We start from the raw sequence: 13,886 nt of genomic DNA on the forward strand, positions 1-13,886 counted from the left end.
ATTAATTCAACTATTATGCCACCAAAATGTGAAATGCCTCTACCGCCACCAGCCATCAACAAGTGTGACGCCATAGTCCCCCCTTCAAAACCGCCATAAAAGAGCGCCTGTCTGCAGTTTGCAATTTGACCTACTGTATAGTAGGGGTGGGACGATATGGTTTCCTCACGATACGATATATATCGCGATATTAGGCCCTCGATAACGATAATATCACGATATTCGATATATTGCGATATATCGATATATTATATGAAATTTCATCAATGATATCACGATATCTGCAACTACAAAATACTTGGAACTGAAAAAATGCAGCATTTTGTATTCCCACAAAGCTGTTTGGAGACTTTGGACAAATCACCATCCAGTAATTCAGTACTTCTGGTTGCTGTGGAATCTGAGTGGGATTTGCTTTATTTTAGTCATTTAGTCATTTCCTCCTTTTCTAAACATGTTGTTCATCACTTCATTATGAACAACATTTCAAATTTCAAAAAAAAAAGAAAGAATAAAAAAAAATTAAAAAAAGTTTTTTTTTCCCGATATCGATATTTTAATAATCAATATCGATTATTTATCACGGGAGGACGTATCGATATATATCGCCATATCGATATTTCAGCACACCCCTACTGTACAGTCCTTACCAAGTCTCCTAACTCGGTAAAATGAAACAAGCCCTCTGGGTATTTTGTGTTATCCTTTTATAGCATTATTGTAAACTGTACCGTTTTGCAAACTGTTCATAGTATTCAATCAATACAAAAATAAATCTGTTGAGAGCTTATGGAAGAGCTATTTTCAGTATTCATAATACGATGAAGTATGAATGAAGTGGTTAATCCTCATAATGGTCAAAGCTCAGCTCATAGTTCCTGGTTCCCAGTGTACTGTACTGTACTGTATACATTTCACGAGTTCTTCTTACGCAGTGTTCTCCTCAAAACACTGATTCAAAGTGAGTCCTACTGGATGTGGATGATGTCAGGCAGATCCTGGATCAGTGCGATTAGGCATTTCATAACAACCGCGGTGGAGCCAAAGCCTGATCCCTGTAAGCTCTGTGCTAATCCCCATCACAACCGCCCCTTTTAACACTAGTTAAGCAAAATGATACCACGGCTTATGCACACTGCTGTGTGTGTGTGTGTGCGTGCGTGCGTGCGTGCGTGCGTGGGTAAGTGGAAAACAATCTATCTCAATCATCTGTCGCGATTTGATGATATTTTCAGTATAAAAATAGGGATACTAAAGTCAGTGATTCTCAAACTTCTTAAATTTAAAAAAACACTAGTTTGGTACGTACTGTATGAAGGATTAGGCAAACTGAATTAAATGGACTCGATGGTGAGACAGGGCTGCATTTTCGTCACCGCTAAACCCCTTATCCCTAAACTTCTTTGCCTTTTTTTTTTACTATTTTGCAAAACATTTTTGAATAGTTAAAATGGCCAGTCTACAAGCTCACAACGTGTCAATGTAGAGGCTAGCTGAACTATTCAAAAATGTTTTTCAAAATAGTAAAAAAAAAAGGCAAAGAAGTCTAGGGATAAGGGGTTTAGCGGTGACGAAAATGGAGCCCTGAGAGTGAAGAAAAAGGAGGAATATGCCTCCTCTGATATTTCAGATATACTACGAGCTGGATCAGTTGGTTCTCAAACGTTTTAAATGTCAAGCACCCCCATAACTCTGAGACTCACAGAGACTCAGAGTTACAGACCTCCTTTGGAACCCCGTCATGGAACCCTGATGGTCCCTGGGCGCCACTTTAACCATGGAACAAACAATTCAAACAAAATACAATTTCACAAAAGTCCTAATGTGCAATTTGTGAAACAGAGTGAAAGGAGCCCCCGCCCCAACACTAGTGCTGTTTACTAAATGATTAACACAATATGGAAAATTAGGTTTTAGTATAGTATTGTTCCTGCTATTCTACATACTGCCAACCAGGTGAAAAATCCCAGATCGAGGCTGCAACCTTTGCCGTTATATGAAATATCCCCAGACTATTACGATTTTATGGGAGACGTTTCTGATCATATTGCTAGTTTGACCACTTCAACTCTAATCTTAAAATCATAACCGAAAATACAAGTTCTACAATCTCTGTGTTGCAGACGCAGTGAGAGCTTGTACATCTGCTATTTTCGCTGTATAGAATGCTTCCATTGAAGACATGCATGGCTTCTATGGAATCCAAATGCCTGAAATCAGTCGTGACGAGTGAGAACTCCATGAGTAGAACCACTGAGCTAGGGATATTTTCCTTCTTTTTATCCCACAATTTTGTAACCAATTTTACGATTTTCTAACCAATTATTTTTCACCCAGTGTCAATTATCTAATGTTTCCCTGGTTGGACGTAGCGCATTCCAACCAGTTCCGGGGGGTGGGCAGTTTAGGGACCAGGATTACTACATGTATTTTGTGAGGGTACCTACCTACACTAGGGGACACGGGGAGAACATGCAATCTCCACAAAGAAAGGCTCTTTCGCCAACCCCACCTAGGGTATGGGCACTGGTGACGCGGAGGGGAGAACACGACAGCGCTTCCGACTGCAGTACCGTGCCCCTGAGTTAGGGATATTTCCTACGGGGTAAAAGGCACGTATACCTCTGGCTTGAGCTCTGACTGGCATGACTTACTGTACATCACGTCTGACATTATGAAATAAGTGCCTTGCTATGATTCGGAAGCCTGAATTCATTCACTCTTGTTACATTTCCACCCTGTGTCAAATCGTATAGCATACTGTACATCCTGCTACATTCTGGAGTGCAGAAACAGTAAATGATTATCTCAATGTCATCCCTCACCTCATAATCAGCTTATTATGAACGACCCATACGCAATCTCAGATGAGAGTAAAACTGTGTGATGTTTTTAATGAGCACTTTGGTTGCAGCAGGCCATCGCTTTGAGAACTCCTGCATATTACCTTGTAATCCTGTCCATGACCATAGACCTTAATCCTACCAATTGCTCATTTAGGCTCCTGCCCTGCCAGAGGCTGTAAGAACACTGTAGTTCACTGTGTTCTTTTTAAGTCACAGCTGAAAACTTACCTGTACACGTCACAAAGGCTTTCTCATAGACCCTTGGATTTATTTGCATTTGAGATTGCGAAATGTGTGGACTCAGATATTGCGCACTGTGATTGGCTGGAAGGTGTGTTATTGTGTGCTGTGATTGGCTGGGCATCGCATTATGCGTGTGCCACAGGCTGACACTCATTATATATAAGTGGCAGAGAGAGAGGGAGAGAGACGGGGGAGCCCATTGGAAAGCACTTTGTGCTTCATAAATAAAAAAAACAAATGGCTTGGTATTGGAAGTGCATGCATTTTGGTGCACGGCAAACACGAAACACTAAACACTACTGATTTAGATGGCCTTAGTAGAATCAACCAGTGTGTCACGTGTTTTAAAAGGACACATCTTTACGCTCACCTCCTGTCCGTCCTTGTGGTGGCGGTCGTGGGCGTGGTCGGCCACGGTGGACAGGAACTCCAGCAGGCGGTAGAGCGTGTCACTGTTGCATGCTGGGAGCAGGTAGATCAGCAGCTGGGTCACCGTCTGCTGCTCGTCCGGGTCCAGCACTGTCATCAACACACAGAGGAACATGCTGTAGACTACAGTGTAGAGCAGGGGTGGGCAACTTTGACAATGGAGAGGGCCACTATATTTCCACACTCACTCCAGAGAGCCACATTGCTGTCGTAGCAAAAATAGCCGATCTACAAGCTCAAAACGCGTCGCACTGCGGTGCGTTTTGAGCTTGTAGATCAGCTATTTTTTGCTATATTTGAATTGAAATCCTGAATAATTTGTTGGTATTTTTTAATTTGAATCCTGACATTTTTTATTTAATTTCAAATGCATAAGGTTATAGTTATGTTAACTTTATGATCTAAATACACATTTTTGGTGTCCGAATCGAGAAAATGCGTAAGTAGAACGTTCTTCCGGGTCCTTCAAACACCACTGAGCAACTTCCATTGAAATGAATAGCCGGGGGGGGGCGGGGTTGTCCGGCCTCTAGATTATATATAAGTCTATGGTTGACGCTCACGCATGGTGTTGATGAGCGGCGTGTACAGCTCCTTGGTGAGCAGCGGGTCGGGCATGTCCCTGAGGAACTCCTTGAGGAGAGCGGCCACGTCGTGGACACTGTGCTCCTCGTCCAGCTGCACGTCCACCCCGCGGTCAAACTCCTCACGCAGCTGAGGGAGAGAGAGGGAGAGAGAGAAAGGGGGGAGAGAGAAAGGGGGAGAGAGAGAGAGTGGGACGGAGAGAGGCACAAATGGAGAAGAGCAGAGATGCTCTTTTCAGATCAATGGTCCAGATGGTCCCCAACAAAATGAGTTAATACAGCTGTCACAATACCTTTATCCATTTTAAATGTTGGATATTCAAATATAGCAGATATACAAGCTCACAGCACGTTACTTAGTGACACGCCATGTATTGCTGTACTTACATTCTTTATGGAATATATTACATTGGTTAAAATATACACAGCTTTAGTGATGGTTTGACAGGCAGGCACACGCCCACTCACTCACTCACACGCCTTTTCACCCTGTTTCTTGCACTAAACCTGTACCTGTTGGGCCACCGGCCTACTTGGGAACGATGCAAGTTGGGAACTTAGTATGCAATACCTGTTTTAACCATCTGTCTGTGTCCCATATGGAGATCTCTGTATCTGTCTGTCTGCATGTGTCTGAAGAGTGCAAACGTAACTCGGGTTACGTGGATTACACACGTACTGTACACACATGTACAAAGACGTGGTGCATTTATAGTAGGATGTCGCATCAATGTGGTGCACGGAGACTCTGGGGTTCTCATTGTCCGCGTGCTGTTTGCGCAGCACTCATGTTCAACAATCGTACCGATGCTTATCTCTCATTCAAGTCAGCAGAACTATGCATTGTATAGCCCGCCGTGAAAAGGGGGAATTCCCCTCATTGGGGGGGGGGGGGGGGGGGGGGGGGGGCTTGTTTTCATGCGTGTTTTGGTTGAGGTATTTTACCACTGATACGAAGGCAACCCAAACAAGACCCTGCATGTACGTGACCACAAAAACATAAGATAAAATCACCACGTCAGCATTAGTTTTCATGTGGAAGGGGACAAGATCGTGTATGGCCAGCGGGAAGTTTGTGCGTGCGTGTGTTTTATGTTTTTTTATTTATTTGTATACACAGAGCCTGAAGGTACGGAAGTGGAAAGCTTGTGACTGGTGGGTCGTTGGTTCGGTTTTCAAACACAGATGGCCTAGGGAAACCCGAACTGAACAAAGTAAATGTGTGGCGATCGTTGTCCCTCAGAAGTAACTCCCTGTTCAAGTTGTGCCCCTGAGCAAGGCACGTGCTGAACCACACGCTTGCATGCATGCCTGACTGGACAGGAAGTATTGAGCAGTGGTGGACATTTTAGAAATACTAAGTACAAATGTACTTGACAAACAACGTACAAATGACGTACAAACGTATTGGTATCAAAATTATTATTATTATTTTTTAAATTAATTAATGAATTAATTAAATTAATTTGATTAATTAAAATCTTTTGGAAGTTATAGCAGATCTACAAGCTCATAATCAGTCGCGATGCGATTCATTGTGAGCTTGTAGACTGGCTATTTTCAAATGTATATAGGTCTGAAGTGTAATGTATGTTTTGTAATAATAATTAAGCTACAACGTAACTAACTAGTAACTGAAGTTTAAAAAAAAATTGTAGTGGAGTGAATAAATAATTAACCAATGTAAACTATTAACAAGAGCAGCTTGTGACTGAATAATAACTACAGTGCATTTGGTCAGTGGGCACTGCTGGGCAGCAGTGGGCCAGCGGGTCAAGCGGCGGCTTGGGAGTCGGAAGGTTCCCGGTTCGATGCCCGGCTCCCCCTGTGTAAGTGTTGAAGTGTCCTTGAGCAAGACACTGAATCCCTAACTGCTCCCGATGAGCAGGCCTTGCATGGTTTCCTCCGCTGTTGGTGTGTTTTCAGTTAACCCATTTTGACCTGAGATCAGATTCTAAAAATGTCTTCTACATCCTGACAGTTTTCTGAAAAAGCTATGTTTCTATGTCAGTCGTTCTTCGATTTTTCCAAAATAGCAGACCTACAAGCTCGTAGCGCGCCACTCGGTGGCGCGCTATGAGCTTGTAGATCTGCTATTTTTCAATAGCTAAAGCATAACATGCTTTAGCTATGCATTAACCTTAATGCACTATATATATATATACAGTAAATGTCAATTTTTACTATTGAAATACAGGTTATTTTATTCCATTTCCTGAAAAGTAACGTTTTTTGAGATGCAAGTTTTCTGCCTGCCTGACGGCGCCGATGTGCTGTATTTGTTCATTGAAAATCACAGATAAGACACTGAAGAGGGTAAACACATTGATTGCCACCGTTACGCAACCCATGTTTACACACATGCATGTGCATACACTCAGTGTATAGAGAGCGTGCTTGTTTGCACTTGAATAGATAATGCTAATGAGTTTCTGTGCGTGTGTGTGTGTGTGTGTGTGTGTGCGTGTAAAATATACAGCGCAAATAGACTTTGGTTGAGGGGGGTACTTGAGTGTGAAGGAGAGTGCACGTGAATCCGTGAGAGGGCACGTGTGTTACATTACAAAAGAAGCAGTGTTTTTGCTCTTTTTTATTTGTATTGCCATCAATATGTACTTAACCCATTTAGGCCTGAGATCAGATTCTAAAAATGTCTTCTACATCCTGACAGTTTTCTGAAAAAGTTATGTTTCTATGTCAGTCGTTCTTCGATTCGGTGGCGCGCTATGAGCTTGTAGATCTGCTATTTTTCAATAGCTAAAGCATAACATAATGCTAACACCAAAAGGGGTTCCCGCCCAAAATGGGTTAAAGTACCAACATTAAAAAATATATATTTGTGAGCTTGTATGTAGATTTTTGTTGTGTATGATTTGTATGACCAAATCTGTAGTAACCACTAACTACATTTTCCAAATAATGGTGTAAAGAGGATAATACTGGCCTCTGAGATGTAGCGGAGTAGAAGTAAATTGAAATATTCAAGTAAAGTAAAAGTATCTCAAAGCTGTGCTTAACCCACTTAGACCAGCTGAGACCAGATTCTACAAGTTCTTCTAAATCATGACACTTTTCTGAAAAACCTGTTTCTATGTCAGTGGTTCTCAACGCATTTCATGTCAAGGACCCCAAAGATTATATGTAATTGGTCGCCGACCCCCATCTGACAATTATGTTGTTCCAGGGACACCCCAGCAAAGCAAAGATTTGAGTTGAACGTTCGCTCTGAAAGAATATATATGTTCAAAGATTTGTGGCACAAAATGGCAGATCTACAAGCTCATAGCGGGGCACTCGGTGCCGCGCTATGAGCTTGTAGATGTGCTATTTTTCAATAGCTAAAGTATAACAATGCTTAACCCATTTTGGGCGGGAACCCCTTTTGGTGTTAGCATTATGTTATGCTTTAGCTATTGAAAAATAGCAGATCTACAAGCTCATAGCGCGCCACCGAGTGGCGCGCTACGAGCTTGTGGGTCTGCTATTTTTGAAAAATCGAAGAACCACTGACATAGAAACATAGCTTTTTCAGAAAACTGTCAGGATGTAGAAGACATTTTTAGAATCTGATCTCAGGTCAAAATGGGTTAAAACACCAAAAGGGGTTCCCGTCCTGAATGGTTTAAGTGCAGCCCTTGAGTAAATGTACTTGGTTATTTTCCAGCACAGAACAGAATAAGGCACACAGGCTCTTGAATGGGGACGAGGGCCCTCGTGGTAATGAGATGTGGGCGTGCAACAATGAGGAGCCGAGCACGTTCTTAGTGAACCTCCATTGAGACATCTCCATTGATCAGGGGGTCTGTTGCTTTGTGACTGTGTATTACTATTCCTGGTACACTGAGATATAGGCAAAAACAACATGTTGGTTACGCAACATGGCCACATTCCAAGTAGGATGAAGGGTGACGTTTTGGTGGCGTGTTGTTGGAAAGGCGAATATCCATCCATCAATCCATTCCATCTTCAACCGCTTATTCGTAGTCTGGTCGCTGGGGCAACAGCTCCACCAGAGAGCTCCAGACTTCTCTCTCCACAGCATTAGTAACTTCACATTAGTAACTTAATTAATAATTCCCCTTCACACACTCCTTTCATTCATGAATGTAATACAAAAAAAAGGTTGCTATTAAATGACTGGCTATGATGGCCTCACCTGTCTGACCCTTTTCTTGGAGCTCCCCACTCTAAAGATGCCCACAGTCTGGAGACCTGGGGAGAGAACAGTTAGAACTCTTAGAAAACAGAACTGCTGACGCAAGGTGCTCCAACTGTATGTGTCTCTTCCAAACTACCGGTTAATTGTGGTCTCTACAGAACCAAACCAAGTATTTTTCGGCTGTAAAATAGTAGTATGAATCTAGCCTGGCTAATAAGCCAGACTAATATCACACAACACTGTCGCGGTATATCAGTCTGGGCTGGCTCCACTTGGATTTCATTTCCCGGGGAACATTTTCTCTTTGACGCAATTGGTCAGAGCTACTGTCAGTCAAAGGTCTCAAGCATTGAACGTCACTGTACCAAAGCCCGCCTATATTGCATACCGTGTCCCGATTGGTCCGACCTGTTCTCTGCTGTAGGAAAGAGGCGTGCTACTGAGCCTCGCCAGACCGTAATCCGCTGGTAGGCAACTTTTTTTTGCCAACGGCTGATTCGGTCTGGTTTATTAACCAGGCTAGTATGAATCGGCCCTTGGTCGCTTAATTTGGGCTTGTTCTCATACAGCAGACCATGGTTGCTTATTTTTCTCTGGCAGAAATAAGTGACATTTGGCATATCCTTATTCACCGTATTTCTCAAGGTGCTGACAGCAGCTGTCCACGGCGCGGGGCACCTGTCTGTAGATGGGGTTGAGGCTCAGCCGCTTGTCGCGGTGCTTCTCCTTCTTGTTGGCCATGTCGGCGGGCAGCGAGAGCTGCAGCGCCTCCAGCAGGCGCGACTGACTGTCGTCCAGGTCCGTGATGGAGTCCACCGACATGGCCCCCTGGAGGAAGAACACACACACACACGCACGCGTGGGCGCACACACACACACACACACACACACACACACACACACACACACACACACACACACACACACACACACACACACACACACACACACACACACAAAACCTTAATTAATTTTGATAGAAATGTTTGATTTAGTTTCAGTCATATTTTAGCTCATCTGAAATGTTTTAGTTTAGTAGACGAATGGAGAAGAGATCCAGTGCATGCAACTCCTTGCAACCAAACGGTTGCGAGTAGTTGCATGTAGTTGCATGAAACCAGAATCTCCAATTGCAGTTGCAAGAAGTTGCATGTCCTTAAAACTGTTTTGTTGCAAGGAGTTGCATTGGTGCGGTTTGGGCCTTAGACAAGTCATTTTAGGTTTGGTTGCGCTCGGGTGTTGTGCTCTGAAAATGGGAGGCCAGAATACATCAAAATCAACAGTCGACAAAAACTAGACTAAAGAAAAAAATACTATGACTAAAACCAAATAAAGATTTACTGTCAAAATGAACATTGCGGAGTGCTTCCGGGTCGTAAGATGGAGTAGACGCGCTTTGCCACGCCGAAGCTCCCAAACTTTTCTAAATTACTATATAAGCCTCATTTTTATACACTCAGACTGTCCAGACTGCATTGATTTGTTTCCTTACATATTTGCGTTTTTGTTTCTGGCTGAACGAGCCAAAATGTCTACAAGAAGTAAGGATAGGAAGGAAGACTCTGTAGCTGCCACCGAAATGGCTACTGTTGCTAAGCTAATCGAGGAGATGAAAGCTTCCCTTACTCTCGAGTTCAGAACCGGCTTTTCCTCGCTTGAGTCCAAACTCGACAACCTTCAGATAACCGTTGCTGACCAGGGTCAGCGTCTGACCTCATTGGAAGACGGCTTAAACCATTATAGCGACAAGCTGGAGGAGGTTGAAGCCAGATGTGCGGCAATGGAGGAGAGCTATACTAAGCTAAAGTCCAAAATGATAGATTTGTCCTCGCGTAGCCGTAGAAATAACATAAGAATTATTGGGCTCGATGAATCGATCCAAAGTGACCAGCCCACTGACTTCTTTGCGGAGGTTCTGGTGGAAATTTTGGGCAAAGACGTCCTTCCTACACCGCCTGAATTGGATCGCTGTCACCGAGCGCTGACCGCTAAGCCAACCCGCGGATCCAGGCCTAGAGCAGTGATTGCCCGTCTACACCGCTACAGAATAAAAGAGGCTATAATCCGGGAGGCTCGTAAGAAGAGAGGACATCTGTCCTACAAAGGCAAACCGGTCCTTATCTTCGAGGATTACCCCCCTGAGGTCATGGAACAACGTTTTTCCTATCGAGATGCCATGGGCGCTTTGTACCAGCAAGGATTCAGGCCCTCGCTCCTCTACCCGTCGCGGCTATTTATCCAGACCAAGGACGGCAAAAGAAAGCTTCTTGCATCACCTAAGGACGCTGCGGACTTCTTGAAGGCCTACTACAAAGACACCGCAGCCTCGGTGTCGCCGGCGAGGGTGTCGCCGGCGAGGGAGGTCGAGGCGGACACCGTGGCCGACGCTGAATGATGGTAGTATCCTTACTGTGGTTAGCTTATTGCTAACGCTCGAACGTCATGTCTACCTCTTCGTTTAATTAAAGATTTCGGTTCGTATGTGCGAGACTGTGAAGCTGGGTTATACCCGAACATTTAGGTATCTAATTTTGTTTATATGCCCCTTTTTTAATTTATGATGACTCCGGTTTTTGCATCTGTTTTCATACTAGTAGGCGAGGCGCTGCCTCTCGTTTTTCCTTTATTTTTATTTTCTTTGAAAGGGGGACAAAAAACTTCACATGTTCTGTGCTTTGGGCGATACTGTAAGGTTTTATTAATCTCTAGATGACTATGCGTGGTTTTGTTGAATGCCGAGACGTTTTTGTTCATGTTTTATGTAACTGGGGGGGTTTAGTTTTTATTAATAGCCATGTTGTTAGCCGCTCTGGCTAGCTGCGTGACGTCATCGCCCGGTCGCGTCGTTACCAACCATTGAACTCTGAACTCTGAACTCACTATGCTGACGGACGAACTGTTGTTTAGCGCCCCTTGTGGCCTGGCAGAGTAATCGCACCCCCCTTTTTTCTTATTATTTCTTTTTTCTGGATGTGGTGCCTCCCTGGGCTGGGAGGAGGTATTGCCCATACAGACCTGGGATTTTTGGACAGGACTTTTTTGGTGGATTTGATGCTTACTTGATCTTTCTGTTTACATTCAATTGAATATAACATTGTGTGCAGTGTGGATGTGTTTGTGTGTGCGTTTATTTGTGTAACATGTGCGTGCATGTATGTATGTATGCGTGTGTGTGTATGCATGTATCTATGTGTATGTATATTTTTCATTATTATTCTCACTCTTCTTGAAATAATTGTGCAATGCGGGCATGTGTGTGTGTATGCATATGCGTGTGTGCGTATGTGTATGCACATGCACAGATATATATATATGTATATTTTTTTCATAAATGTGCAGTACGGGCGTGTGCATGTGCATGCACATGTGCAAAAATATATTTTTACAATCTTTTTTTCTTTTTTTTCTTTCTTTAGATGTACGCTGTGGATATGTGTGTGCGTATGCGTGTGTGCATGTGTGCGTGTGGGTACATATATATATTATTTTTACTTTGATACATTTCTTATGACTATTTTGCTTATCTATTTGAGGTACCTAATAATATGGGAGTGGGGCTGTTGAGAAGTGTTAATCTACATTTGGTGGATTTTTGAGGGTTTTAAGTTGGATGATTAGTCCCTGTATTTTTGGGGAAAGGCCCCCCACTCGTGTTTTTTTGTCTGTTTTTTTTATGTATCTGTCTTATAGCTCAGGACACACATGTTTGTTATTAGATATGAGTAGGGATAGTGTGCCTATAGGCCCTTCTAGGTCTATTCTGCCTAAGTATCAGTCCATGTTCGATGACCATGGTTAATTCCGACAGTTTCAAGCTTTGCTCTTGGAACATTCGGGGCCTTCAAAAGGCGGCCAAGAGGAAGGCAGTTTTGTCATTTTTGAAGAAGGAGAATGTTTCTGTTGCTTTTTTACAAGAGACCCATATGGAGGCCAGGGATAATGTTAGACTTCAAACAAATTGGGTAGGGCAGGTTTTTGCTACAGCTTACTCCTCATTTAGTAGGGGTGTGGCCATTTTGGTCAATAAGAATATTGCATTTAGGCCTCTTAAGTCTGTTATAGACAGCCAGGGCCGATATGTAATTGTTAAGGGGGTTCTTCAAGGTAAAGATGTGACGTTCATGAATGTGTATTGTCCTCCTGGCTACTCTGCTGATTTTTTATCTAAGATCTTTGCTGACTTTTCTGAGCTAGCTTCTGAGGATGCCTTTGTGGGCGGAGATTTCAACTGTCACCTTACCCCGTCTTTAGACAAACACCCACCTAGTTTAGCCTCCCCCTCGAGGCAAGCCAAGATGCTCTCCTCTCTATGTTCAGATATTGGATTCTCTGATGTTTGGAGAGCCCTATGCCCCTCTGATTTAAAGTTTACTTTTTTCAGTGCCCCCCATAAATGTTACACTAGAATTGATTATTTCTTTATTCCTTCCTCTAAGCTATTTTTGGTCTCATCTTGTACCATGGGAAGTATTGTTTTGTCAGATCATGCCCCTGTATATCTGGTTTATTCACTTTCTGAGGAGAGAGCACGATCAAGACGCTGGAGACTTAATTCATCCCTTCTCAAAGATGATAGATTTGTTTCATACTTCACTTCAGAATTCAAAATGTTTTACTCAATTAACTCATCATCTACAGATGATCCTTCTCTCCTTTGGGAGACATGCAAAGCCTACTCTCGTGGACTGATTATGTCTTATGTTGCTTCCAAAAGGCGTAAAAAGGAAGAACAACGCAAACTCCTTGAATCCAAACTGGCTGACCTTGAAAGCAAACACATCTTGACCCCAAGCTCAAATCTGCTTAAGGAATTGACGGCTACTCGTGCTGCCTTGAATACTTTGTTGATTCAAGACTCAGAGTACTCCCTTAAATTTGCTAGACAGAGAATGTATGAGTTCGGGGATAAGCCCGGCAGATGTCTAGCTAATCTGGCTAAAAAAAGAGCTGACTCTCAAATTATAGCCTCAGTTGTGGATTCCAATAATGTCAGATCTTTTGATACTAAAACTATTAACAAGGAGTTTGCCTCATTTTATTCTAATCTCTATAAAACAGAACAGCTGGATGATGGTGCTCTCTCCGATATGTATTCTTTTCTTGAAGACTTGCATCTTCCTATGGTCACGACTGCTCAGAATGTACTACTAGATGCCCCAATCACAAAGGAGGAGGCATTTGAAGCCTTGAAATGTATGCCATCTGGGAAAGCCCCGGGGCCGGACGGGTTTGGTTGTGAATTTTATAAGGAGTTCAGTAATATTCTATTAGATCCCTTTTTGGCAATGTTGAATCATGCTTCTGAGACCTGGATCTTGCCTCGGTCCTTGCGGGAGGCTAATATTTCACTTCTTCTCAAAAAAGGAAAATGTCCCGAAAAGTGCGCCTCCTACAGGCCTATAGCCTTACTTAATTCTGACCAAAAATTGCTTTCCAAAATTTTGGCCATGCGTCTGGAAAAAGTGCTCCCTTTCATCATTAAAGAAGAGCAGACGGGCTTCATCAAGGGGCGAAACTCCTGTGACAATATGAGAAGGCTTTTAAATGTTATCCAACTATCTCAGGGCGTCGACCACCCCGTTATGGTGCTGTCTCTCGACGCGGAGAAGGCGTTCGATCGCGTAG

The 13,886-nt window shown here is 43.1% G+C and overlaps 1 protein-coding gene across 2 annotated transcripts in view; it reads right to left on the reverse strand.

Annotated features, from left to right (window-relative positions):
- LOC306917371 (rho GTPase-activating protein 6-like) overlaps nt 1–13,886 on the reverse strand; it is a 181,716-nt gene that overhangs the window by 16,197 nt on the left and 151,633 nt on the right. For both annotated transcript variants that reach the window (XM_079495578.1, XM_079495577.1), the window contains exons 6-9: nt 8,894–9,089; nt 8,259–8,314; nt 4,082–4,232; nt 3,460–3,608 (exon numbers count right to left, since the gene is read on the reverse strand). In XM_079495578.1, the coding sequence (XP_079351704.1) occupies nt 3,460–3,608; nt 4,082–4,232; nt 8,259–8,314; nt 8,894–9,089 (552 nt within the window). The remainder of the gene's footprint in view (nt 1–3,459; nt 3,609–4,081; nt 4,233–8,258; nt 8,315–8,893; nt 9,090–13,886) is intronic.

The sequence above is a fragment of the Electrona antarctica genome, assembly GCF_951216825.1.
Source record: "Electrona antarctica genome assembly, chromosome: 24".
NCBI lineage: Eukaryota > Metazoa > Chordata > Actinopteri > Myctophiformes > Myctophidae > Electrona > Electrona antarctica.